Source organism: Culex pipiens, chromosome 2 (genome assembly GCF_016801865.2).
Source record: "Culex pipiens pallens isolate TS chromosome 2, TS_CPP_V2, whole genome shotgun sequence".
In the NCBI taxonomy this organism is placed as follows: Eukaryota; Metazoa; Arthropoda; class Insecta; order Diptera; family Culicidae; genus Culex; species Culex pipiens.
Window position 1 is genome coordinate 21,350,703 of NC_068938.1, and position 27,848 is coordinate 21,378,550.

The following is a 27,848-nucleotide window of genomic DNA, read 5'->3' on the forward strand; positions in this document are numbered from 1 at the left end:
AATTTACGAAAAACACGTTATTCTATCATTCAAAGTCTCTACACAGTTAGGTTTGTTTTACCGAATTCGGTAGTTGAAAAATCAGTAAACTTTAAATCGATAAACATCTGTCAACAAGAACAAAATTTCACCGCATTTCGGTTGTACGTTGAACAATAATGAACTTAATTACCGAAGCTTTTCCGAATTCGGCAATTTTCAGTTTACCGAACTGCTCAGCAATTTAATATTCGGTTAATTTTACTGAAATCGGTAGAAAAAATCTATGTGTGTATTTTTTCCAAAATATAAAAAAAAATCAAATCCTAGAATTTAAAATTAGGAATTAAAAATTCAACAATTTTAAAATTTCAGAATTTACAAAATTAAGAAAAACTCTTAAAATTATTTGTAGGTACTAGCCTAATTTTACAGTTTAGCAGTAATACGCACTTCGGAAGGAACCAGTCAAGAAAAAAGTCAAATGGGCAGCAGCGGCAGCGAAAGCAAACCCCAAGAAACCGCTCACTCTCCTTTGTTCTGCTGTTCGTTCTGCTGCTCGTTCTGCTTTACGTAAAGCTGTTTCTTGACCCCTTTCCTTCCGATCTGCATACCAGCCATTTCATAATTTTATAATTTTATATAATTTTGTATAATTCTATATCATTTTATAATTCTGATTTTATAATTTCATAATTTTGTAATTTTTTAAGCTTAAAATTTTATAATTTTAGTATTTCAAGTTTTAAAATTCAAGGTTTATTAATTATTGTTTATTCTTAGTAAAGTTTTGTTTAATACTAAACTAAAAAAAAACCTTAGTTTTTGCTTTTGAGTATTTTTGTCGAAAGTTTTCAAAAACAGTCTGTGTGATGTGTCCCTACACCTGTTACAAATTTCCGTTGCTTTGGGGGGTTAGAAAATTTCTTTTGATATAAGCACTGGTATTTGTAACAACAAAATTCGTACAAAAAAACATATGTACGTGGGTGTACAGATTACTGAACATAAGATGACGATTTGTTTGATCAAGCGTACACCTGTGAACTGGACCAAGCCGCCGGCGGGTATGAGAATTATTCATTCATTCATTCAATTGAAAACAGCCAAAATAAAAAAAAATATTGAAAAAAAACAGAAACGTAGTTCTACGACATTCCAACTTCCAATTCTTGCTGCAGGTCTGCCAACACTGGCTTTGTTTTTGTTATCGCAGCATCTGTCAAAATTTGTGCAATCAAATTGGTAAACAAGGGCGAGCTTTCTTTTCGCATTCTGATCACAATTTTTTGCTTAAACAAGTTTTAAAAACTAATTTCATGTGAAATTTTCAAATTATTTGGTTTTCTCCCATTAAAATGATGCATGTTGCACATTGTAGCAGAGAACCAGCCCGTCCGAATTCCCTCGGTAAGTCCAGCAATCCGAATTGCTTACGTTGCGCGACTACAAAAACCTACCTCCACCTTCCCCAGATGACTTTTGCCGGGTCTGTCTGCTGCGGAAGCCTTCGCTGCGCCCGCTGACGGGCCAGTCGTCCGGCGTCATGATTCCGGAGATGCTGTACAAGCTCACCGGCACGATGCTGAACGTGCAGGACCAGTTGCCGGCGGTCATCTGCGAGCGCTGTCTCGTGAAGCTGGACCTGGCGTACAGCGTAACGGAGGAGTTCCGCCGGCAGGAGGAGCAGCTGCGTCAGTTTTTGTGGAAGGGAGGCTCGTTGGTGGGGCAACTGGTGGAGTACGGGTCGGGGGTGGAATTGCGACCGAAGCCGCACTCGGAAGAGGTCATTAGGAGGTTGGTGGAAGAGAGTAGAACTGTGGAAGAGCCGAAGCCTACCATCAAGCGAGAACCGCTGGATGTGGTCGACGACTTTGTCGAGCACCGCTCGGAGGAAGATTCGAATCTCAACGAGGGAATGGCCGTGAAGGAGGAATTACCCGATAAGGAAGCTGATGGGGCCACTTCTTTCGAGGTGAAAATTCATTCCTCGCCGATGGAGTCCGAACAGGACGATGGCGACAAGGATTCAGATTATCGTCTGGGTGGAACTGAAACCCGGGGAGATGGATTTATTCAATCGCCGATGGAGTCCGGCGCGGACGATGATGACTTTGAAGAGGAAGATGACGAACGGGACGTTGATTTTCAACCCAATCGCTCGACAGTTTCTGTTACAAGTGTAGAAGATGAGATATCCGAGATTCTCGCAGATGATGCGACGAAGTGTCCGGATTGCAGTAAAGAGTTCCCCACTCCGTTATCGTTACGACGACACTACAGAAGGCACATTGTCAGGAAGAAGGGAATGTTTCGGTGCGAGAATTGTAATAAGGTGAGGGTAATTGGTTTCATATTTGATCGAGCGTTTTGTTTGAATTGTTTTGTTATATTTTCAAGAATTTTGCCTCGAAAGCCGATCTCAGACTACATGAAGTGACTCACATTAACAAGGCTAAAAAGAGCTCGCTTTATGAGTGCAAATATTGTTGGAAGGTGAGTGAACTAAACGCTCTTCTTTGGGTAAACAGATTTTCAAAAAGAAACTTCTTCCAGATCTTTACACGTAAATATCGCTTGGGTTTGCATCAGAAACGTCACGAGCAGGAGAACGATGTGGCAATCAAACCGAAGCTGGTCGAAGAGCTTCAAGCAACTCCACAGGAAACCGAAAGTGAACCATCTGCTTCTGGCAGCAGTTCAAAGCAAAAAATCTACGAATGCAAGCATTGTCAAAAGGTTTTCGCCTGGCAATGTCGCCACAAACAGCATGAAGAGCAGTGCGAAAAGCAGAGACCATCTGAAACCCAACAACAGGAAGCTCCAACAACCGACCCAGCCTCCACCATCGCTCATCCGCCCTACTTCGAGTGCGCCCTCTGCCCGAAGATCTTCCTCTCGGGAGCTCGCTTCCGGCACCACCTAAAATTGCACGAAAAGAAGCAAGCCGACGAGGCGGCAAACCCCACCCCGGCAGCCCGCTTCCCGTGCCCCAAGTGCAAATGCTCGTACGAGGAAGAGTGGAAGCTCGAACTGCACCTGCAAAGGCACGCCACCGTCGAAAGTGGCAAGTACCGGTGCAAAACGTGCGACCACGCGTTCGCCACCCCGATGGACCTGCGAAGGCACGAAAAGAAGCACGCCTCCCGGCCGGAGTGGCGAACCCCGCCGGAGGAAATCCCCGCCCCGCTGATGATCGTCAAAAACGAGCGCAAGTTCTTCAAGTGTCGCAAGTGCGTCAAGATATTCGTCAACAAGTCCACCTACTTCTCGCACGCGCAGATCCACGTGGCGATCAAAACGGGCGCGTTCAAGTGTCCGCACTGTCCGAAGCGGTACGGCCAGCGGTGCCGGCTGCGAATGCACCTGCGGGAAAAGCACGACGTGTACTTGCCGAAACAGGAGGAGGGGGAGGAGGAGGAGGAGGAAGAAGGGGAGCCCTCCGCAGAGCGGGAGGCGATGTTTTCGACGGAGGAGAGTTATGAAGTGCATTTGCGGGAGCATCGGAGCGAAGGTGGGGCGGAGGGGGTATCCGGAGGGGAGCTGAAGCAAGAGGTAAGAGACGTTTGAGCAAATCGATTTTTTTTATGTATTTTTTATTTGGATGAAACTTAGTTTATATTTTCCCTTTGTGAAAAGCCCATTTTTTTTAAATTAAATATGTTTTTATTGAAATCTCTTATAATAATTACATTTCATTTACATTCTAAGTGGTATGGCTAAATGCTCTTCATCTTTGTTGTATTTTTCGTTTTATTATTAACTGTTCACATTCATTCATTTATTTCAAATTGTTTTACATTTTTGCATTTAATCGAATACATTTGGGTAAAAAAAAAGAAAAAATCACTTTAACAACTAATCCTAACTTAAAACTAAAATAAAAATTCTTTGAATTATTCAAAATCATTAGAACGAGTAAACTACGAACTGTATTTCAAGATAAATCCTCCAAGCGTTCTCACTTGTTCAGCACGAGTTTTGCAACCACGCAGTGTTGTTGTCATCTCGATGAAAATGTTCAGAAGTTCTTGTGGTGAAAACAGGTCACTACTGCCTTCATCCGTTGATGCTGGTTGGTTTTCCCTCGGTTGCTGACTGAAGCCTGGAGGTGTTGTATTCTCTGCAACTTTTTGCCGCTGATTCAACGGCAATGGCTGCAGATTTGGAACCACTCGAACAGATCCCGCTCCTGGTGACGCCAAAGCAGGAAAATCCACGTCCGTGAAAGTTGGTGGTGTTTTGCGACGATTTGGTTGGTGCCTCGTCGTCGCTTGCTGCCGAATTTTTACAAACTCAGCACGTTTTGGGCAGCTTCGATTCTTGGTAGAATGGTCGCCGCCGCAATTGAAGCATTTCGCTTCGATGTTCTCGTTGATTGTTTCGCAAGTTTGAGTTTTGTGCTCACCTCCGCAGGTTGCACAACGACTCTTGATGAAACAGTTCCTTCCACCATGTCCAAACTGCAAACAGTTCGAACACTGTGTCACGTCACGGTGCACTGGACGATAACGTTCCCAAGTCACGATGATGTTGAAAATTGCCCGAACTGCTTTCAGCTCAGACGGCGTTGTCGATCCTTTCTCGAAATGAACCAGGTACAGTTGATCACGATACTTGATGTCCTTGTTGTGTCTCGTCATCTTGAAGACTTCGATCACGTTCAACTTAAGAGTTTTGAGCTCTTCTTTCAGTACATTCACATCCATGTCGTACAGTCCTCGGAGAACCTGTTTCATGGGGCGTTTACCAGGATCGTCATGGCTGTAGTATTCGATCTTTGTGTTGTTCAGGAAATCCCGAACGTAGTTGTAATCCTTTCTGGTAGGTAGCAGAATTTTGAGTCCATCAGCACACAAGCGAATGGAAGCTCGTAAAGCACCAGATTTGATAAACCCGGTCAGCCACTTTCGCACCGAATCCGATGACGATGTTTTCACAAAAATGGGTGGCAACTTTTCCCGTCGTTCAAATTCTTCCTTTTCGCTCACGTCCACAGGGAGGGTAGCGAACTGGTTTCCAGACGAATTTTGAGCGTCCTTGCTCAAACTGCCTGGCTTTGCAGGTAGCGCTTCGGCATTCTTTAGCTTCTTCAAATCTGCCGATCTTGCTGGAGAGGACCGCCTCTTTTTCTTGCCGTGAGGCATTTTTTGCACTTTTTAGGCACTTTTCAGGAGCTAAAATCCAGGAGTACCTCACTGAATGGTGGTCCACAAGGGAATGAAAAGCCCATTTTAAATCTTTGGTTTCCCATAAAAGTCTCCATACAATTTTGGAGGCTGGTCATACAAATAGGCATGGAACTATACGAAAAACTGTCGTGGTGATTATTGCATTCGATCGTGATATTAGTAAGATTACGATTTACCATCAACAAATCTCGATCTACCATCGACAAATTACGACTTACCATCGAGAAATTACGATCGAAATTTTACTGTTGAGAAATCTCGATCGTGGATCGAGAAATTACGATCGTAAACTGCAATACATTTTTTTTTGATTTTGTTTATTTAAATGAAATATTTAAATAAATCCTAAATTATTTTTTTAAATTATTCCATCCAGATTATTAAATTAATTCAATTTTAAAAATTTCAAAATTTTTAAAAATTTCAAAAATTCCAAAAATTTTAAAAAATTTAAAAATTTCAATTTTTTTAAAAATTTCAAAAATTTTACACAATTCAAAAATTTAAAAAATTTAAAAATTTTAGAATTTAAAAAAAAATTAAAAATTTCAAAAATTTTAAAAAATTTCAAAAATTTAAAAAATTTTAAACAATCTAAAAATTTTAAAAATTTCAAAATTTTGAAAAATTTCAAAAAATTTAAAAAATGTCTATAATTTAAACAATTTTAAAAAAATTCTATAATTTCAAAAAATTAAAAAAAAAGAAATTTGCTAAGATCTTTAGTTTAATTATTTTTAAAACCATTAAAATTTTTAAAAATTTTGAAATTTTTAAAAATTTTGAAATTAAAAAAAAATAATATTTTTTTTAATTTTTTGAATTTTTTGAAATGTTTGTTTTTTTTTTTGAAAATCATGAATTAAATAAAAAAGTTTTCAAAACGAACTTCGAACCCATATCGAGATTTTTTCGATCGTCGGTCGTAATTTGTCGATGGTAGATCGAGAAATTACGATCGAATGATCTCAATCTACTATCGACAAATTACGACTTACCATTGACAAATTACGATCGAGAAATCTCGATCTTGAGTCGAGAAATTACGATCGAAATATTACGATCGAATGCAATATTCACCACGTGTATCTCAGCAAGCAGCAATCCGATCAACAAAATCAAAAAGTGGAAAATGTAGGAAATTGTCTAAGTTTTTTTTCAGGGGTGCTGTTCCTTTTTTTTCCTTTTTTTTTCTTTTTTTTTGTTTCTCTTTGTTTTGTCGTTCGTGTCCAGATGACCTTGGACGGCAATGATGGGCTTTCATAAGCTAAACGACATGCGACACCTAGTGTTGAGTAGCAGAACAGAGCGAAGCATGTCGATTGAAATTTCCGCGCTTTGAGGTTTTGTTTGCGAATTCTGTTTTGTTAAATTCCAACGTTCAAAACATCTTTTGTGCAACAATATTTGTTTTTTCAAAATCTTTTTTATTGTGTTAATTTATAGAGGGCAAAAAGTTTACACTCGTACTACTTGAATTTTTTCTCAAAAGTTGTTCTAAGAGCTGTACATTCAATTTTAAGTTTGAACAGCGAAAATTTGAATCGTCATTTTTCGATGCTCTGCGCCATCTGCCGGAATTATGGAGCTTTTAATCGCGAATCAACGAATCGTAAAATGGGACCATCCACTTTTTTGGTAATCTCGAACCCCCCCCCCCCCCCCCACCCCCCTCGTGGACAATTGTCCATACAAAAAAAAACAAATACAAATTTTGTATGGAGCGTGGACAATCGTCACAACCCCCCCCCCCCCTAAAGTGTCCACGTCCCAATCGCGATAGCTCGTGATGGATATAAGCAAACTCTTCATGTTTACACATCAATTTTTTGTTTTAATTGTCTTTGTAGATCATTGTTACATTCTGACCCGTTCACAGAATCCTCTCTGCGGTAAACACAACGCAGTTGGGCTGGCCGCTTTAATTTTTGTAGTACATTTTCGGGCGTTCTCGGATGTACTGCAATTATTAATATTGACAAGAAAAGTGCTTGGGGCGTAATCTAATCACAAGACTTTCCAGCATGCTTTCATTGGACTGGCTGCGTTTGTGTTAGATTAGATTAGGTTGTAGAACATTGTTACATTCTAAAAAATAAAAATAAAAACAAAAACAGAATAAAAAAAGAAAAAAACTGTTCTAAATGAAAAAATGGGTTATTGCAAATTGATATGTCCCAAAAAATGGTCCAGTCGAGTACGAATAATGGCACAATTTTTGAAACTTTTTGTCTATTTTGTTTTTTTTTCGATGAAAAATATGTTTTTTTTAATTCTAAACATTGGCGTCCAATTTTAAATAAAAACCCCTGTGACATCAAATGTTCCACGCATCATTATTTCGGATGCAAATTATTTAAAATACGTTTTTTTCACTGACGAACTGACGTGCCACCCCATACATATTTTTAAGAAAATTCTGACCGCAAATTCTCCAGCGAACACCAACTCTATCAACCTCAACCGGACCCTAAGATGACAGTTATCGTGAGTTGCGCGTATTCACCAACAGATGGCAAGTGGGCCTCGTCGGAGTCCGCCCATCAGATACGCAACTCAAAATTGGCATAGGAAACTTTTTTTTCGTGACGGCTTTTGCGGCACGCTCACTTCAACTATTCTAAACTAATATTTGAACGTAGCGTATCTCTAAACATGTTTTTAAAGAAAATGATTCCAGAATGCTTATTTTGACATTTAAAACCAAAACAAAGTAAAAACTATAATTTTTTAAACTATTCGCCATTTTCAAAAGTTTGGCTAGATAATATCGAAAGCCGCCATCTTAGGAACACTGGGCCCACAAAACGGGGTACGCTCAGTTTTGGTACGTTCGTTTGAGGGCTGGTTCCACACTGAGTGTCGCACTCAGAGCTGTCAAAGTGTTTCTTTGACGAAACTCACGCTAGTTCCGCACGAGTTTCGCCGCCATCTTGGAATCGAAACTCTAGTGCCGCACTCGATATTTTTTCAGTTTCATGCGAGTTCCATGCACACTGACAAATCTGAAGTTTTTTTAAAAAGGTCCAATAAACCAAATTTCCAGTTTTTGCTTTTTGGGTGTTTTTAGAACCGCCTTGAGTCAGGGGTATTGAAAAACACCCAAAAAGCAAAAACTGAAAATTTGGTTTATTGGTCCTTTAAAAAAAAAACTCCAGAAATGACGTTCGATTGAACCAAAACTGGCACCGACGAGTGCGGCACTCAGTGCCACACCGGCTCTTCAAACGAACGTACCATTTGTATGGGAGCTGTCAACATGCTTCCGGGCTGATCTACCTTTAGGTTCGCTGAACTAATTCTCTCTCTTTCATGTCTTTTCGATATTGCGACTATGGCACGTCAGTTCGTCAGTGGGGTCATACCGCTCCTCCGTCAGGAGATATCGAAAAATAGAGCTCGGATTCGTGGTCAGGGATAAAAATTGGGTACTAAAGCCCTATGTAAATTTTTATATACAAAACACGATTAAAAACCATTTGCAGGCCAAGGATTGATACCTAAGAGCATGCAATGGCACTGACCTTGTTGCGTGCTCTTCGGTTGACGTCCACGTAACGAACATCCTGGAAGGAGCGTAACTAACTACATCCGTAGTTCTGTTAGATCATCCGAATTATCTTGATCAGAACAGTATAGCTCTGGTTCCTTGCGAGTGTCCTATTTTCTTACCTCCACGTTGGCTTGGTTTTCATGATGACCTAGCTGGTGGCCTGTGGAAACGGATCGTAAACCTTTGACCACCGCGGGTCAGAGTCGAGACGGCTAAAAGAAAGGGGCGCGACAATGTGGGAAAGGGAAGTAATTTGTGATTGTAGACGGTATTGTTTTGATTCGCAGTATGTTGAGTCAACTGCTGTGGATGTACCTGAAACATCGCACAACGGGGTTTCTCTTCTCTTCATTCTCAGCTATCACCTATCTCCTATTTTTATTTTGCTCTTCTGATTCTCAATTCTTCCCTGATTCTTCTATTTAATATCCAACATTTGATTTTAATTTTACTATCTTTTGATTCTCTTATCTCTCAAAGCTTTTCCATTCTTTTCTATCAATTGATGCTGCTGTAACAAACTTTGTTTTGTTTTTTTCCTTAAAAATATACTTTTCCTTAATGTACTAGTAATATCAAGTCTATTTATCATTCGCCTAATCTTTTTTGATTTTATTGCGAATTTATTTATTAGAATAATTCTTTATCTGTCCTATAAATTATCATTACTATAATCTAAGCTTGTTTTGTATCTCTATTTATTAACTATTGTTTAATTTTACATCTAATACATCTAGCTTCTCATTTTTATTCTTCAAAATACGCTCATCATTCTCTTACTATTGATACTTGGTTTTTATAAAATAAATTCTTTTTTACTGTCAATTGTTTTCAATCTTCACCCTTTTTTCAAACAAGTGAGGTTTGAGCCCTTACTCAATTTATGGAATGATTAAAGGATTAACACAAATATTACTATTGTATTTTTGGTAACCTTTTATAACATGCTTAGGACCAAAAATTGTATCAAAACACCGCGACAAAAGAAATAGCAACAGATAAACAGACTCAATAATAGGGAAGATTTCAGGAGAAAACAATACACAGTTTTTGAATTCAAACTAAAAATAAAACAGTTTTTGCTTTAATGAAAATTGATAGGCACACTTTAAATGGTTAGGCGCTTATACTTACATCAAACCCTACGTAATGTACCACCCCCGGCCGAGTTAAAATGCGTAACCGGAAAAGAAGGTGTGCATGCCTGGCACGAACACTCAAAGCGTGTTCTAGCGTGCTGCTCGTACTGACCCAGAGCAAGGGTGAGATGTAGGTGTAAGGGCAGTGCGTGTTCGTCGGGAACCTAGTGCATAAGATCGGTCAAGGCCCGTTCTTACACTGAAAATTGCGAATTGCGAATTGCAAAACACGATTAAAAACCATTTCTGATCACTTTTTTTTTCATTTTAACGCAAAAAAAAAAAAATATATGACAAGACAACATTTTGTCGATGGATTAACTATGCTCCCCTTGGAACGAGCTGTCAAGTACACGCTTACCAAATAAAACCAAAAAAATGGTAATTTTCATGATTTTTGGAGTTCAACTCGGATAACACTTTTTTTGGTAAAGTGGGTCGAACTGGCAAAATCATGATTTTCGTGATTTGTCGAGTTCGAGCGTGGGGAAATATTTCACCGGTTGAGAGGTTGCCTACTTGAGGGCGTTTCCAGGGATTTTCTTTGAATTAGTAATTAAACTAGTTGCAGTGAATAATTGATAAACAACTAAACGGCATTTTTATTGAATTATTTGATAATAATTACAAAAATATAATGACAGGACCATATTTTATAAAATAAAGCTTCGTGCAAGAAAGTTTGTCATGGTATTCAATGTTGGTTCCTTTGGGAAAATGGTCACGATCTCTCCTGGTTCCGGCAGGCTGCTTCGCGTTGGGTGGTGCAGCGATATCGAATTCAAGGATTTCGTTCCAGGACCAAAAGTTACACAGGGCTCCTGCGGCCATGACGTTGTTCACTTTTCTCCAGCGTCGTGTTGTCATCGATCCGGTCAGGCAGGCCTACGTCTCGGAAAACTTGTGCAGCGACTACGTGCTGGCCTCGTCGTCGTCGTAGAGCTGCAACTTGCACATAAGCGTGTCGTTGGTCGCCGGCCGCCGGGAAGCCCTGGGAGGAGTTGATCGTTGCCGCCGCCGTCTGCCGAGATCGGTGACAATGATAGAACCCGTTTCTAACGAGTAGGATGACCGTTCGTGCCAAATTTGCCTGCAGCTCGGTTCTTGCTGGATTTCGTCGTTTCGTATAAGTTGGTTGTCTGAAAAAGGTTGAGGTAGAACAGATTTAGTTGTTGTGCAACACTGATGGGACACACCTTCGTCACCTGATGGACAACGTCGAGTCGGACTGATTCACCACACGCCGAAGGTACTTAAAACTCGTCGGCAGCATTCCGGCCCGGTTCTGGCCTTGTTGGTCATTGTTGGTGTTCTTTTCTTGACAACCATGACTTGCTGTCGGGACATGAACGGGTTCGTTCAAAAGCTCTGGTGAATTTTGGTACGCTGGTCCCTGCTGGTAGTATTGCGATGAGTCAACCGGTTGTCTCGGAGAACATCGCTTTCTCAACCAGATCATTTCCCGCAGCATCCTATAGTCCTCGAAACGGACCGCCAGATTAGCTTCCCGATAAAGTCTTGCAACCGCTGGCCCATATTTCCGGATCCCTTTCATTCCGCTTCCACACTGGCCACTTGGTTCTATGGTTCTGCCGGAAAAAGTAAACAAAATATTATAATGTCCTTTTCAAAACTGTCCTGCAAAAAAAATTCGTTTCGATTATTTTGCATACTCTTGCAGGCAATCCGTTCTCCGGGGGGCGAATTCCTTTTGCAAAAGATTGTCCATACCGATTCTTTTGCCTACTCTTGCAGACAATCCGTCCACCGGAGGACGGAACATTGCTCTTAAAAACATCAACCGTTGGACCTAATGATGTTGCCCTATTTGGCAAGCAATTCATCCTCCGGGGCGCGGATTTCTTTTTGTAAAAAATTGTCCGACAAATCCGTCCACCGGTGGACGGAACCTTTTCCCCAATATTGTTCCACCGGTGGACGGATTCTTCTTGCAGAACTTTGTCCACCTTCTCGCAAACGTTGTCGGGCAATCCGTCCACCGGTGGACGGATTCCTATAGCTAAACTTTGTCCAGAATCCGTCCACCGGTGGACGAAACCTTTTCGCCAGTATTGTCGGGCAATCCGTCCACCGGTGGACGGATTCTTCTTGCAGAACTTTGTCCACTTTCTCGCGAAGATTGGCAGGCAATCCGTCCACCGGTGGACGGATTCCTCTCGCAAAACTTTGTCCAGAATCCGTCCACCGGTGGACGGAACCTTTTCGCCAACGTTGTCGGGCAATCCGTCCACCGGTGGACGGATTCCTCTCGCAAAACTTTGTCCACCGGTGGACGGAACCTTTTCGCCAACGTTGGCGGGCAATGTCCACCGGTGGACGGATTCCTCTCGCAAAACTTTGTCCAGAATCCGTCCACCGGTGGACGGAACGTTTTCGCCAACTTTTGCGGGCAATCCGTCCACCGGTGGACGGATTTCTCTAGCTAAACTTTGTCCAGTATTCCGTCCACCGGTGGACGGAACCTTTTCGGCAACGTTGGCGGGCAATCCGTCCACCGGTGGACGGATTCCTCTCGCAAAACTTTGTCCACCGGTGGACGGAACGTTTTCGCCAACTTTTGCGGGCAATCCGTCCACCGGTGGACGGATTCCTCTCACTAAACTTTGTCCAGAATTCGTCCACCGGTGGACGGAACCTTTTCGGCAACGTTGGCGGGCAATCCGTCCACCGGTGGACGGATTCCTCTTGCAAAACTTTGTCCACCTTCTTGCCAAGGTTGGCGGGCAATCCGTCCACCGGTGGACGGATTCCTCTTGCAAAACTTTGTCCACCGGTGGACGGAACGTTTTCGCCAACTTTTGCGGGCAATCCGTCCACCGGAGGACGGATTCCTCTTGCACAACTTTGTCCACCTTCTTGCCAAGGTTGGCGGGCAATCCGTCCACCGGTGGACGGATTCCTCTTGCAAAACTTTGTCCACCGGTGGACGGAACGTTTTCGCCAACTTTTGCGGGCAATCCGTCCACCGGTGGACGGATTCCTCTCACTAAACTTTGTCCAGAATCCGTCCACCGGTGGACGGAACCTTTTCGCCAACGTTGGCGGGCAATCCGTCCACCGGTGGACGGATTCCTCTCGCAAAACTTTGTCCACCGGTGGACGGAACGTTTTCGCCAACTTTTGCGGGCAATCCGTCCACCGATGGACGGATTCCTCTCACTAAACTTTGTCCACCGATGGACGGAATCTTTTCGCCAACGTTGGCGGGCAATCCGTCCACCGGTGGACAATCCTTCCTTTTAACTTACCAGAAATCCAACCCGAAACTCCGGAGCGCAAAAAACAATTAACATTTATTTAGGAAATGTTTCAAGCGAATTAAAAAAAATCGCTAAGTCCAAAATCACACTTTTGGGAGTTCGCTTAACTGAACTCGTTTTTTGGTGATTTTTACCATTTTTCGAGTTCGCGATTTCGCACTTTTTTGAGTTCGATTAAGCGAACTCCCAAAAGTGCGATTTCTGAACTCCCAAAAGTGCGATTTTCAGTAACCGTGTAGGACCTTTTTTGTCGTGAAGTTAAAGTTTAAAAATTGAATTAAAAATCCATTTTAAATCCTTTGCGGTCGTTCAAAGGGTCATTGTACTCAGAAAAATAAGCTTTATCGTTGTGAACAATAATATCACAAATTGAAGCTTAATTTTAGGACCCAATTACCCCAAACAAAGTTTCACGGAAATTGAAGAGGAGTCGGGGCAACTGCTGTATGAGTTGGCGGAGAATCACGTCCTTCGACGGCGTGCCTCCCGAGTTACGATGCTATGCTGTAGGCCTGATATCGAATTATTGCTTAATAGATATTGCAATAATTTCTATAATTCTAAAATATTTGTTTTGCTTTAGTCACCTACCAGCGCATCTGATCAACACTCAATCGCCATCGAAGAAGTGAAGGTTCCTTCCATCAAGCAAGAGCCAACAATCGATGATGACAGCAGCCAAACGCAAGACAGCTTTACGCGGGTAAAGACCGAGTCCCCGATGGTCGTGCTACCAATACAAAATGTTGAAGTGGTTCAACAACCTACTCCCGGCAGTAGCGCTTTTGGCAACGAGACTTTCGACGAGTCTAAAGAGTTCAAGTGTGAACTGTGCGGAAAGGTATTACCTTTATTTAAGTATTTATTTGACAAATATTTAACCAGTTTGATTTTTCCAGTGTTACTCCCAGCGAGGCGTCCTCAACCGGCACATCCGACACGTGCACAAGCTGGACGGGTCGACCGCCGTCGGTGCCGAAGGTCCTCCGGCCGATACGCGCGAGTGTGACGAGTGCAAGAAGTACATCAAACGGAAGCTCTTTAGCGAACATCGCAAACACCACGAGAACGTGCGGCTGAGGAAGTTCGTGTGTCCCTTGTGCGATAAAGCGTTTCGTACAAACCATCACCAGAAGGAGCACGTGGCAACGCGAGCCTGTGAGAAAACGTCCGAGGTGGCGAAGTATGGCGCCGATGCCAAGTACAAGTGCGTCGAGTGTGGCAAAGCGTACAACAACAGCCAGAGCATTGATTCGCATATGAAGCGGCACAAGGTGCTGCGGGAGGAGCGATACAAGTGCGGTATTTGTCAAAAGGTAGTGCGTTAGAATTGAGTTGGGTGATTTTAAATTTTGACATCTTATTTTCATCAATAGGTATTTGGAGCGAAACGGGAACTAGAAGTTCACAATATGAGAGTGCACGAGACTGTCCTTTGAAGAGTTGATTATCGATAAGTGCAGCGTAATGTATTTTTTGCATGCCAAATACCCTATTTAATAATGTTCACAGTTTAGGCCACTGTCATCGAATAAATGAAAATAATCTTACAGATTCAATCATATTGTAGTGCAATTTAATAGAGTACGTTCACATACCTCCCACCTTCTACTGCTTCTCATCAACGACCTCCACTTCGTACTCCAGCTTGAGCTGCTCCTCGTCCAGATATTCAACCACCACTTCATTCTCCCCTTCACACAGCTCCGAATCTTCCTTCACCGTCGCTTCCGTTTCCGCCTTCGTCGTCGTCGTCGTCGTAACTCTCCTCCTAACCTTCCCACTGTGCATCGCCTCCTGATGCTTCCGGACCAGGTTCGGCTCGGCGAACCGCTTGCCACAGTCCCCGCAAGAGTACCGCTTGACGTGACGCGCCTTGTGTCGGGAAATTGAGGTGTTGCTTGTGGTCGTGTAGGAGCAACCTTCGAATTTACAGCAAAACTGCTTCCGTCCGTCGTCGGTCATGGTGAACGGATTGCGCTCGACTTTCGGAACCGGGGCTGGTTTCCCCAGGTGGAACCGTTCGCGGTGTTTGCGCAGCGTGACGCTGTCCCGGAAGGCGTTGCTGCAGTCCGGGCATTTGTGGCACCGTTCGTTGGTGTGGATTCGTTTGTGGGTCAGCAGATTGCAAGCCCGGCTGAAGGACTTTCCACAGAAGTTGCAGGTGAATGCCTTTTCCCCTGTGTGTTTGAGCCGATGACGGTTCAGCAACAAACTGGAACCGCACGTTTCGCCACAGGTTTCGCACTTAAACTTTCCGGTTGTTTTGTATTTGTGGCGGCGGACGTGCGCCTGGAAGGACCGCTTTTGGGTGAAGCTCTTGCCGCAATAATCACAGGTCATGCCATCTGTTGCGCCCATGTGCATGCTCCAGACGTGAGTGTACTGACTTCCGGTTGAGATGAACCGCCGGAAGCAAAAGTCACACTTGTACGGCATCCGGTGCATCAGCAGGTGTCGATTCAGCGTGAGGACACTTTTCAAGATGACCGGTACGGCGTCCGTACTGCAGTCATCACACCGATGCGGAACCATCGGAACGTGGCAGTTCAGGTGGTCATCCCGTTGTTCCAACGTTTCGTGCGGTGTATTGCAAATGTAGCACGTCGTCTGCGGAAACTGAGCCAGCAACTGTTCGTCTGCACGAGACTTCCGGTTGATGCCGGTCAGCGCATTCGGCGGCCGTTCCTTCTTTATTCGTTTCGGCTTGACCAGTTCCTTCCACGAGTAGACAAACTTTTCCTTAACCACCTCTTCCCCATCAACCTCTTCTTTCAACGTTTCCTGAACTTCCGGTTCATCCACCTCATCCTCCGGTAAAATCTCATCCTCCACCACCCCGTAATACGCCGGCAATCGGTCCTCCACCGCCATCTTCAGCAACAGTTCCGCGCTGTTCAAAAACTCCTGCCGCGCCCCGTACGCCTTGTCCAGCTTGGTCATACAGTCCGGGCAGACCCGGGTCGGATAGAGCGGATTCACTTCCAGCTCGAGCCCCGTGATGGCATCGAGCATATCCATCACGGACACGTGCTCCAGCTTGGCCGCCAGTGGAATCAGGAACGCGTCCGACTGCTTCAGACAGAGCCGACAGAAGCGGTCACGGGCTGCTAGGAGAATGGGCGAGTAGGTCATCGTGGCTATTCGGAGATTTGAGAGTTTGGGAAAATAAAGAGAACAGATGAGCTTACAATTCTTGAATTTAAAATTCGGAAACTCTAAAATGTAAAATTTTAAAATTCTGGAAATAAAAAAAAAATTAAGCCATTGTATTCTAAAGGCCTAAAATTCGTTTTTTTTATTTCTCAAAAATATTAAATAAAATCCTAAAATTCTAACATTCTTAAATCCTTAAATTCTAAGATTTTAAAATTCTGAAATTAATAAAATCTTAAATTTTTAAATTCCTAAATTGTTAAATTCTAAAATTCTTAAATTTTTAAATTCCTAAATTCTTAATTCTAAAATGTTTAAATTCTAAAATTCCTAAATTCTAAAATTCTAAAATTCTAAAATTCTAAAATTCTAAAATTCTAAAATTCTAAAATTCCAAAATTCTAAAATTCTAAAATTCTAAAATTCTAAAATTCTAAAATTCTAAAATTCTAAAATTCTAAAATTCTAAAACTCTAAAATCTTAAATTCTAAAATTCTTAAATTCTAAAATTCTAAAATTCTAAAATTCTAAAATTCTAAAATTCTAAAATTCTTAAATTATTAAATTCTTGTTAAATTCTTAAATTCCTGAATACTTGTATTACTAAATCCTTAAAATCTTATGTTTTCAAATTCTAAAATTCTAAAATTCTTAAATTCTTAAAATCTAAAATTCTAAAATTCTTAAATTTTCAAATTCTTCAAATTCTTAAATTATTAAATTCATAAATTCCTGAATACTTGTATTCCTAAATTCTAGATTAAATTTTCAAAAGGTTCTATCTGCATAGAAAACCCATGTCTTATAGGTTGTTTTGAAAAATTGACTCGAGAATTCTTAAAATCTTAAGTTTTCAAATTCCTAAATTATTGAATTGTTAAGTTCTAAAATTCTTAAGTTTTAAAATCTTAAATTCCAAAATTTTTAAATTAAACGAAATTCTTCAATAAAAAAGTCTGAGATTATAAAAATTACGAAATTTTAAATTCTTCATAAAATTATTATATTCAGAAATTCTCAATTTAAAAATTCTCAATCTAATATTCTTAAATGCCACAATATTTAACGTTATTTCAAATTACAGAAAATCAGATGACTTTGGAAGTTATATTAAATATAATTTTCAGGACAGAAACCCAAATTTTGACAATGATAAAAATTTCGTGATTTCATTATCCGGAGTGAAATTTTGACAAAGAATTTGGTTTATTGAGTAGGAACTGTTTTGCATTTTTCAAATCCCTAGATTTTTTAATTTGGATTTTTTTCTTTTTTTTTTATAATTCTAGATTAAATTTTCAGCATAGAAAACACATAACTCATAGGTTGTTTTGAAGATTTACTCTAAAAATCAAAGTTTTTAGGTTTTAAATATCTTAGTTTTAAAATTGCAATATTTTCGATTTTTTAATTTTTGAAATTAATTCAATATTTGAATTTGTGTTTATTTGTAAATTTTGATATCTTAATTTTCCGATTTTTAAAATTTCTAAATTTTGTTTTATCTATGCAAATTTTTGAATTTCTATTCTTCTGTTTTCCGAATATTACAATTTATGATGATAATTGTTATGCTATTCCCTTTCTTTTCTTTCATAAAAAAAAGTTCGCGTCTTTCAACTCGAGTATTTCAACAAAAATTGAATATTTTACACAAAAAAATATTAGCAAAAATCTGTACAAAATCGCGTCGTTTGAAATCCATATTAAAAATTATGAAAACAAGAGTGTTTATTAAAAAAGGTATCTTTTTCAAAATACAAAAAAAAAGATTTGTTAGGCAAAAAAAACATAACTTATGGGACCCGTTGAAAAAACTCTAGAAATGATGAAAAACTATAAACCTAATTCTGGAGTAACATTTGAAAGGGGCGGTACGACATTGCTCTTACGGCCTTTCATCCCATTTAAACGCGTGTAATGAAAGGCCGTAAGAGCAATGTCGTACCGCCCCTTTCAAATGTTGCTCCAGTAATGTTCTCAAACCTTATTTTTATGTCACCAAACAAAACCCACATTGTGATTTAGAAAAATGTAGTCCTACGTCAAATCAATTTCTGACACACAAATTTCGAACACAAAAATAATTTATTTTATTTTGCGAAAATCAGCTTACCATCAACAGAGTTCACGTTAACTTCAGTGGAATAGCTTGAGGCAACATCGTGACTTTGCATAATTCACAAAACACTTTTTAAAACTTGGTAATTTCACTACAATTTCAGCAGAAAATTGATTTTCCATCCGAAACGGTCATCTGCCTTGCTCCAAACATAAACATTGTACGGTGTGGCGAAATTACCCAAGAAATGGGTGAATCGCCGGATTAGGACGACAGCTTTCGACCTTTGACGCCGACGCCTCTCCTTGAAACGTCATCTGCAGAGTCGACCCAAATCGCTTATCAGCGTTGTTTACATCAACAAGTTGCAATTTCGAGTCAAAACAGCTTCAAAATTTTAGTTTTCCGCGTAGAATATTCTCCAAAATCCCCGTTTTCCTCCCCTCGTGCTTTGTTATGTTCAACGGGACCTCGCAGTGATGAATCCTATAGTGGTAAGCGTCCCGGGTTTGCCCCGGGACAATCCTCCCGGTAAGTTGCGTCCGTCTTCTAATTTAGAGTTTGACCTTAACTCGCTTGACCCCTCCCAAACAGCCAAACTGCCCCAGCTGGACGATTTCTGCCGCGTCTGTCTGCTCCGGAAGCCGCAGCTCCGTCCGCTGACCAGCCAGTACGAGGGCGTCATGATTCCGGAGATGCTGTTCAAGGTTTCCGGCACGTTGCTCAACATTCTGGAGCAGCTGCCGCGGGTCATTTGCGAGCGGTGCCTCATGAAGCTGGACGTGGCGTTCCACATCTCGAACGAGTTCCGCAAGCAGGAGGAGCTGCTGCGAAGCTTCTGCTGGAAGGGTGCGCTGGTGGACCAGCTGGTGGAGTACCAGCAAACGGAAGAATCTCACCGGAGGCCGCACTCGGAGGGCGTCATTGACAAGTTGGCAACTCCTGCTGCTGCTGCCGCGACCGAACCGGCCCCAATCGAGCAGGTGGAACTATTGTCCGAGGAACAGTTTGACGAAATGATCGAAACAGAGAGCGTCGGATCCGAGCCGCCAGCACCGGCCGCCGTCGATTCCGAGGAGGTGTTCGAAATGGTGCTGGAGGTGGACCACCTGGAAACGGTCGACCAGTCGTCATCGTCGTCGTTGTCGCAGCCACCGCAGATTAAGGGTGAAAAGTCACCCGCGGAAGATCCGCCCGAAGCGACCACTTTTAGTGTGGAACTGCTGCCGTCCACGGTGCCTTTGAAGGCGGAATGGGTTGAGGAGGAGGAAGCGGAGGAAGACGGGGACGTATCCTGCTCGGAGCAGGGAGAAACGCAACAGAATCACGACGAAGATGGTGAGGAGTCGTGTGGGACGGTAGATTTCGAAAGCCGGAAGGGCCGCGTCAGATTTTATCCTAGAAAGTACAAAAGTGTGCCGAATGAAAATGGCGAGTTTGAGTGTAAGGAGTGCGGGAAGAGCTTTGCGGTGCGGAAAACGTTTCTGAATCATCTGCGACGGCACGAGCAGGTGCAGGCGGGGACGTTCGAGTGTTTTAGGTGTAATAAAGTGAGTTGGTTCATCTTATTTCCACTTTCAGACGGAGTAAATATTTCTCTAAAAATTGATAATAATTTCAACCAAAATAAGCATTTAACATATAATTTTCTCTGCTCCCTAAAACTTAAAAAAAATCTTGGATTAGTAATTTAATTTTTTTTAATATTTGAGTTTTAAAATCTAAGGAATTTCAAGAATTTTAAGAATTTAAGAATTTTAAGAATTTTAAGAATTTTAAGAATTTTAAGAATTTTAAGAATTTTAAGAATTTTAAGAATTTTAAGAATTTTAAGAATTTTAAGAATTTTAAGAATTTTAAGAATTTTAAGAATTTTAAGAATTTTAAGAAATTTAAGAATTTTAAGAATTTTAAGAATTTTAAGAATTTTAAAAATTTTAAGAATTTTAAGAATTTTAAGAATTATAAAAATTCTAAATAAGCATTTAACATATAATTTTCTCTGCTCCCTAAAACTTAAAAAAAATCTTGGATTAGTAATTTTATTTTTTTTAATATTTGAGTTTTAAAATCTAAGGAATTTCAAGAATTTTAAGAATTTTAAGAATTTTAAGAATTTTAAGAATTGTAAGAATTTTAAGAATTTTAAGAACTTTATGAATTTTAAGAATCTTAAGAAATTTAAGAATTGAGGAATTTTAAGAGTTTTAAGAATTTCAAGAATTTTAAGAATTTTAAAAATTTTGAGAATTTTAAGAATTTTAAGAATTGTAGAAATATTATTTATTTCAAGAATTTTAAGAATTTGAAGAATTTTAAGAATGTCAAGAACTTTAAGATTTCGGAAAATTTCAAGAATTTTAAGAATTCAACAATTTTAAACATTTCAAGAATTTCAAGAATATAAAGAACTTTAAATAAAATTTGTACCAGCCTCAATTTCAAGAAGAATTAAGAATTTCAAGAATTTATGGAAATTCATGAATATTAAGAATTCAACAATTTTAAAAATTTCAGGAATTTCAAGAATATCAAGAATTTTTGAAATTTCAAGATTTTTAAGAAATTTATGAATTTTTCGAATTTTAAGAATTGTGGAAATATTATATATTTCAAGAATTTTAAGAATTTCAAGAATTTAAGCATATTAAGAATTTAAAGAATTTTAAGATTTCGAAAAATTTCAGGAATTTTAAAAAATTCAAGAATTAAAAAAAATATTAAAAATTAAAAAAAAAACATTTTTTTTTTAAATTTCAAGAATTTTATGAATTTTAAGAATTTCAAGAATTTCAAAAATATTAAGAATTTCAAGAATTTCAAGAATTTCAAGAATTTTAAGAATTTCAAGAATTTCAAGAATTTCAAGAATTTCAAGAATTTCAAGAATTTTAAGTATTTTAAGAATTTTAAGAATTTCAAGAATTTAAATAATTTTAAGAATTTTAAAAATTTCAAGAATTTCAAGAATTTAAATAATTTTAAGAATTTCAAAAATTTCAAGAATTTCAAGAATATCAAGAATTTCTGGAATTTCAAGAATTTGAATAATTTCAATAATTTCAAGAATTTGAATAATTTCAATAATTTCAAAAAAAATTAAGAGCTATAGAATTTTTCAAAATTTCAAAAGTTTTAAGAATTTTAAGAATCTTGAATTTTAAGAAATTTATTAATTTTAAGAATTTTAGGAATTTCAAAAATGAGAATTTTTTTTTAAAAATTCAAAGAATTTCAAAAAACTTAAAAAAATTGAGGATTTGAAAAATTTAAAAGATTTCAGAAATTTCAAGAATTTTAATAATTGAAAAGAATTTTAAGAATTTCAGAAATTTTAAGAATTTTAATAAATTTAATAATTTGAAGAATTTTAAAAAAATTTGAGAATTTAAAAAATTTCATAAATTTTAAGATTTTCAAGAATTTCAAAAAAATTAAAGATTTTACGAATTTAAAAGGTTTCAAGTAGGGGAACAGCATCTAATTCCAGCGTGCCTCTAATGTTGGCAGGTCAGAACTTTGACATTCAAATAAAGCTAATTAAAAGCATTTTCAACTGAAATCGAGTGATAAATAGCTCAATAAGAAGTGAGCAAGCAAGTTTCTATCAAAAGTTTTGCAAAATTAGTTGTTTAAATAGCGAAAATCAGCAAATTGGATGGAATTAGGAGCGAGTGCCTGACCTGCCAAACATACGAGAATTTCCCCTATTTTAAAAATTTCTAGTATTTTGAAAATTTTAAAAATTTTAAGAATTTTTAAAAGTTATCAAGATTTTTGGAATTTCAGAAATTTTAATGATTTCAATAATTTCAAAATTTTTAAGAATTAAAGAATTTTAAAAATTTCAAGAATTTCAAGATTTTTAAGATTTTTAAAATTTTTGTGAATTTTAAGAATGTCATTAATTTCAAGAATTTTAGGAATTTCAAAAAAATCAAGAATTTAACAAATTCAAAGAATTTTAAAAACAAAATCAAGAATTTGAAAAATTTAAAAGATTTCAGAAATTTAAAATTTTTTAAAAATTGAATAGATTTCAGGAATTTTAAGAATTTTAAGAATTTTAAGAATTGCAAGAATTTCTGGAATTTAAATAATTTCAAGAATTTTCAGAATTTAAGAATTTTCAAAATTTTATGAATTTTAAGAACTTCTGGAATTTCAAGAATTTTAATAAATTCATTAATTTGAAGAATGAAATTTAAATTCAAGAATTTAAAACATTTCGAGAATTTCAAGAATTTTAAGATTTTCCAGAATTGCAAAAAATAAAAATTTTACAAATTCGAAGAGTTTGAAATATTTTAAAAATTTCAAGAATTTTTAAAATTTTGATTTTATTTTTTTTGATTTTAAGAATTTTTGGAATGTTAAGAATTTTAAAAATTTCAAGAATTGCAAGAATTTCAAGAATTTTATGAATTTCAAGAATTTTAAGAATTTCAAGAATTTCTAGAATTTTATGGGGCACAAGTAGAAGATCACAAAATTTCATATTACAGAAAATTTATTAAATAAACTTAAAAGATGATTTTCGATCACACCAAAATGTTTCATGAAAATATTTTATGATTTTAGTTTATATTATAGTTACTGACGATTTAAGCTGCAAATGTTGCCATGCGTAAAGCGAACTGTCAAACTTTGCGAGTGTTTTCTCTGATCACCGAGTTGATTTACGGGTGCCACGATATTTCGAGATGGGATAGACCAAATTGGCGACCAAATTTGAGATGGGATAGGAAATTTGGGGTGAAGACTCGCAAGATATATGCATATATGCATGACGAAGCCCGATTTTGAAATTTTGCATTTAAAAAAAATACAAAAATCAAAAACTTTCGATTTTTTATATGAAAAACATAACAATATTTTTATCTTTTTAAAAAATAAACTGTTTGAAAATCGGCCTTCGTCATGCACACGGGACCGGTTTAATGAGTCTTCACCAAAATTTTGAGCCGATTTGGTCAAGGCAGTGTTGAAATAGCGTGGAACCCGTTTTTTGAAATTGCTCATTTCATATAGCTGTATGTCGGCAATGATACATCCAAATGTCTTCAAATTTATTTCGTTAATAGTTGAAAATGTATATTTTAATGTCCTGAAAGCAGATTAAAAAAAGTTTAAGTTCGTGCTTAAACCAACATGTATGTAACCCTTTAAGAATTTCAAGAATTTCGAGAATTTGAAGAATTTTAGGAATTTCAAGAATTTTAGGAATTTCAAGAATTTTTAAAAGGTTTTAGAATTTCAGGAATTTAATTAATTTTAAGAATTTCAAGAATTTGAAGAATTACAAGAATTTTAAGATTTTAAGAATTTTAAGAATTTTATGAATTTCTGGAATTTAAAGAATTTTGATAGTTTCAATAATTTTAAAAATTTCAAAAATTTAAAAAAATTCGAGAATTTCAGAAATTTTAAGAATTTAAAAAAATTCAAAAGTTTCAAGAATTTAATAATTTTGAATAAAAATTAAAAACATTTTTTTTTTCAAGAATTGTAAAAATTTCAGAATTCCATGAATTTTAAGAATTACCATCTCTTTTATCCAGTGCTTCGGCACGAAGGAACGTCTTGCGCGCCACGAAACCATCCACGAGCGCGACCTGGTATGCGGCGAGTGTGGCCACGAGTGCCGCAACGGGTACGACTACCGGGCGCACATCCGGTCGCATCAGACGGGCAACTTCAAGTGCCGCCGGTGCCTGTTTTCCTGCTCGGCGCGGAAGGACCTGCTGCGGCACAACGCCGAAGAGTGTCCCCGGCGGGGTGAGCCGACCACCGTTACGAGTAAACCTGCGGAAAAGGTGAAGAAAACGCACAAATGTCCCGTCGAGGGCTGCGACTACGTGGCGTCCTCCTACTCAACCATGTACGTCCACAAGCGGTCCAAACATGCGCCCAAGCTAACGTGCGAAATTTGCGACAAGAGTTTTGCGTTTGCAAATTTACTTCGCGAGCACGAGAAACTGCACACCGGAGAAAAGCCCTACCAGTGTGAATGGTGCGACAAATCATTCCGGCGGTTGTTCAGCTACAAGGAGCACATTGCCGTCCACGAGGGGGCGACCTCGTACGATTGCCAGGTGTGCGGCAAGGGCTTCAGCAGGCCGCGCTATCTGACCGCCCACATGCTGACGCATTCCGAGGAGCGCAACTTTGTTTGCTCGATCTGCAGCAATCGGTACAAAACGAACGGAGAGCTGACGAAGCACGTCCGGTCCAAGCACGAAATGCTCGACTACGGGAAGGGGGACGACCTGATCGAGGAGGACTACAACTATTTTGAGGATGATATTGTAATGTAAGTGTTGGGGATTTTATTTTTAAATGTTTTTTTTTTTAATGTGCTTAAATGTATGTCGACAAATGTTTTAACAGCTGAATTGTATTGTGTTTTGCTTTTTGTTAACAAATTTCTTCGAAATTCCTGTTTTTGTTGTGTGAAGCTTGAATTTTTATCAAGATGTAAAATAAATCTAAAAATCTAAAAATCTAAAAATCTAAAAATCTAAAAATCTAAATCTAAAAATCTAAAAATCTAAAAATCTAAAAATCTAAAAATCTAAAAATCTAAAAATCTAAAAATCTAAAAATCTAAAAATCTAAAAATCTAAAAATCTAAAAATCTAAAAATCTAAAAATCTAAAAATCTAAAAATCTAAAAATCTAAGAATCTAAAAATCTAAAAATCTAAAAATCAAAAAATCTAAAAATCTAAAAATCTAAAAATCTAAAAATTTAAAAATCTAAAAATCTAAAAATTTAATCTAAACATCAAAAATCTGAAAATCTAAAAATCTGAAAATCCTAAAATTAAACACAACACTAAAACTGTAAACAATAAACACTGAAAAACTTTAATATAAAAAAATTAAAATAAACGGATTTTTAAACTCCCTCCCCCTTCGTAAAAAAATTTCCATACATTTTTTTAAATATATGAAGCTTAACATAGCTTTCAACCCTATCTCCCCCACCCCAACTGCTTTGCGTATTAGGAGAAAGCTCAAAAAAACATTTCCTGAAATAATTTAACCGGAGTTTTTTTTAAAGGTCCAATAAACCAAATTTCCAGTTTTAGTTTTCTGGGTTTTTTGAAACCGCCTTGAGTCAGGGGCAAAATCCAAAAAGCAAAAACTGAAAATTTGGGTTTATTGGACCTTTTTTTAAAAAAAAACTCCAGCTAAAAACAATATTGAAAGAATAATTTAAACTTTGCCCCATCTAGAAGAAACGAATTTGGTCCTAAAATGAAGCTTAGATTGCTGATATCATTGTTCACAACGATAAAGCTTATTTTTCTGAGTACAATGACCCTTTTTACGACCATAAAGAGCTTAAAATGGATTTTTAAATCAATTTTGAAAAATTAACCTCGCGGTCCTTCTTGACAGAAAAGCTCCTACTTGACAGCTCGTTCCAAGGGGACCATAGTTGATCCATCGAAAAAATGTTGTCTTGTCAAAAAAAGTTTTGCATTAAAATGAAAAAAAAAGTGATCAGAAATGATTTTTAATCGTGTTTTTTACCGCTGTACCCAATTGGGTACTAAAGCCCTATGTAAATTTTTATGTACAACGATAAAAAACACGATTAAAATTTCCATTTCTGATCGCTTTTTTTTTTCATTTTAATGCAAACAATGCAAACAAAATTTTGATAAGACAACATTTTTTCGATGGATCAATTATGGTCCCCTTGGAACGAGCTGTCAATCAGGCGCTTTTCTGTCAAGAAGGACCGCGAGATTAATTTTTCAAAATTGATTTAAAAATCCATTTTAAACTCTTTTTGGTCGTACAAAGGGTCATGTACAGTGAAACCTCTTTTTACGCGGTGCGTTACGTTTTTCTATTTTGTTTATTTCTCTGAAACGACGTAACATTTTTGCAATCTGTTAAAGGCAATTTGTAGGTTTTGTTCAGATCTACAAATACTTTTTGAAGCTTGCAAAAATATTGTATGGTTTAAGAGAAATCGTTGAAATAAAAATCGTAACGCCACCGCGTAAAAAGAGGTTTCTCTGTACTCAGAAAAATAAGCTTTATCGCTTAAAAAATAATATCAGCAATCTAAGCTTCATTTTAGGACCCAATTTTCCCAAAACTTTTGATTCTCTTTTCTCCGTGCAGCGAGCACATTGGTGGGCTTTCCCAAACTGGTCGAATTCAAACGCGTCAAAGAGGACGACTCATCTGAGAGGCCCCTCCCCTTTGTCTGTTTTGCAACGCCGCTCATGATTCGCTTCGAAAAGGTGGAGAACTGTCATTCAGTCAAAACAAAAACACGGTTCTTGTGTGGTGTTCAGGTTACCTAATCTGGTGCGTGTTTGGTGGGAGGTTTTTTGGATTTTTGACCGGAGATTCCAGGTGGAATTTGAATTTGAACACAGCATTTTCATAGAATACAGGTATGTTAACATTTTATGTTTATGTTTGTCTCGTTTTGACTTGAAATCTATTTGAATTGCTGCATAATAAATTGGAGCGTGAAATCTAATTCATTCAAAACTTCTTCCACCTTCCAGCGCTAAAGATGCGAACGACGCTGACGGTGCTGAAATCGCGCCTCCCCCAGATCGAAAAGGCCGTCCCGTTCCAGGAGATGCTGCCCCTGCAGCTAAAGGGCTCCGTAAGCGGTAAAACGGACAAAACCAGCGATGTGGCCTGCCTGCAGGAGATGGCCGTCATGTTCTCGTGCCTGAAGGCGAACGAATTCAACGAGAGTCTCTGCCCAAAGGAGGTGACGACGTTCAAAAAATGTTACAAAGGCTACATCGACAAGAAAGCCACGAAAAAGGAAACCTCCAGCAAGGGCATTCTCGTGCCCGGCAAGGACCTGAACTACAAACAGTTGAACAAGGTGCTGAAGCAATATCCCAATCAGAGTCAGGGAAAGTAGGTTGATTTCTTTTTTTTAGTTCCTTAATAAAAATACGCGATGCCACAACATGTTCACATTTGTGTATTTAATTCATTACAATATCATAAACTTCGCAGATTCGTTCAACGCTAAGGGAAAGATCAATAAATTAAATTGTGTTTATTACAGTTACATACATATCAATTTACATCATACAATTAGATCAACGAACACAAGGTCACAATAATTTACACAGCAAGAGAGAAAATTAAAAACAAAAAAACAATTTCAAATAAATAAAAAACGCACAAAACTAACAAACAAAACGACGCTCAGAAGACCTCCTTGCGGAACTGGAAGCCAAACTGGTCGCACTTGTAGCGCAGCGTTTTGGCGAGCTGGGGCGGCCCGCAGTAGAACACGGTCACCTTGCCCTTTTTCTGGTCCTGGATCTGCTTGAACACCTTGTCCCAGTTGGGCCGACCGGCGTTCGTGCGCGTCTTGAGGCCGGTGATCAGGTCGCGCTTTTCCTGGGCGAGGGAGAGAAAATGAGACAAAAATGTGAGTGTTTTTACTGGAGAGCTACATCTGGATGTGAGGGCAGAAAGCTT

The 27,848-nt window shown here is 38.4% G+C and overlaps 6 protein-coding genes across 7 annotated transcripts in view; 3 read left to right on the top strand and 3 right to left on the bottom strand.

The window, feature by feature from the left end:
• The first annotated feature begins 1,234 nt into the window (after nucleotides 1-1,234).
• Nucleotides 1,235-14,703, top strand: LOC120428878 (zinc finger protein 700-like). Its single transcript, XM_039594004.2, has 7 exons — nucleotides 1,235-1,389; nucleotides 1,455-2,314; nucleotides 2,380-2,475; nucleotides 2,536-3,534; nucleotides 13,728-13,985; nucleotides 14,044-14,460; nucleotides 14,521-14,703. Exons 1-7 carry the CDS (start codon nucleotides 1,338-1,340, stop codon nucleotides 14,581-14,583), a joined length of 2,745 nt encoding a protein of 914 aa, XP_039449938.1. The 5' UTR covers nucleotides 1,235-1,337; the 3' UTR covers nucleotides 14,584-14,703.
• Nucleotides 10,435-11,755, bottom strand: LOC120428897 (uncharacterized). Its single transcript, XM_052707646.1, has 3 exons — nucleotides 11,315-11,755; nucleotides 11,069-11,256; nucleotides 10,435-11,002 (listed from the first exon to the last, which is right to left on the bottom strand). Exons 2-3 carry the CDS (start codon nucleotides 11,134-11,136, stop codon nucleotides 10,672-10,674), a joined length of 399 nt encoding a protein of 132 aa, XP_052563606.1. The 5' UTR covers nucleotides 11,137-11,256; nucleotides 11,315-11,755; the 3' UTR covers nucleotides 10,435-10,671.
• LOC120428890 (zinc finger protein 2-like) lies at nucleotides 14,704-18,601 on the bottom strand. The gene is made up of 2 exons (XM_039594030.2): nucleotides 18,418-18,601; nucleotides 14,704-16,284 (listed from the first exon to the last, which is right to left on the bottom strand). Exons 1-2 carry the CDS (start codon nucleotides 18,476-18,478, stop codon nucleotides 14,753-14,755), a joined length of 1,593 nt encoding a protein of 530 aa, XP_039449964.1. The 5' UTR covers nucleotides 18,479-18,601; the 3' UTR covers nucleotides 14,704-14,752.
• Nucleotides 18,602-18,703: 102 nt separating this feature from the next.
• Nucleotides 18,704-24,680, top strand: LOC120428886 (zinc finger protein 558-like). Its single transcript, XM_039594022.2, has 3 exons — nucleotides 18,704-18,894; nucleotides 18,958-19,913; nucleotides 23,925-24,680. The coding sequence occupies exons 1-3, from the start codon at nucleotides 18,843-18,845 to the stop codon at nucleotides 24,678-24,680; spliced, it is 1,764 nt and encodes a 587-aa protein (XP_039449956.2). The 5' UTR covers nucleotides 18,704-18,842.
• Nucleotides 24,535-27,328, top strand: LOC128092277 (uncharacterized). Of its 2 annotated transcripts, none has more exons than XM_039594025.2 (2): nucleotides 24,535-24,676; nucleotides 26,903-27,328. In XM_039594025.2, the coding sequence occupies exon 2, from the start codon at nucleotides 26,911-26,913 to the stop codon at nucleotides 27,274-27,276; it is 366 nt and encodes a 121-aa protein (XP_039449959.1). In that variant the 5' UTR covers nucleotides 24,535-24,676; nucleotides 26,903-26,910; the 3' UTR covers nucleotides 27,277-27,328. The 2 variants fall into 2 exon arrangements, with proteins under 2 accessions (XP_039449959.1, XP_039449958.1); XM_039594024.2 differs by lacking the exon at nucleotides 24,535-24,676 and adding an exon at nucleotides 26,629-26,785.
• The window catches only part of LOC120428876 (NADPH oxidase 5), a 134,923-nt gene continuing 134,391 nt past the window's right edge, over nucleotides 27,317-27,848 (bottom strand). Inside the window, exon 16 of the mRNA XM_052707618.1 lies at nucleotides 27,317-27,767. Coding sequence (XP_052563578.1) covers nucleotides 27,570-27,767 — 198 coding nt within the window. The 3' untranslated portion in view covers nucleotides 27,317-27,569. The remainder of the gene's footprint in view (nucleotides 27,768-27,848) is intronic.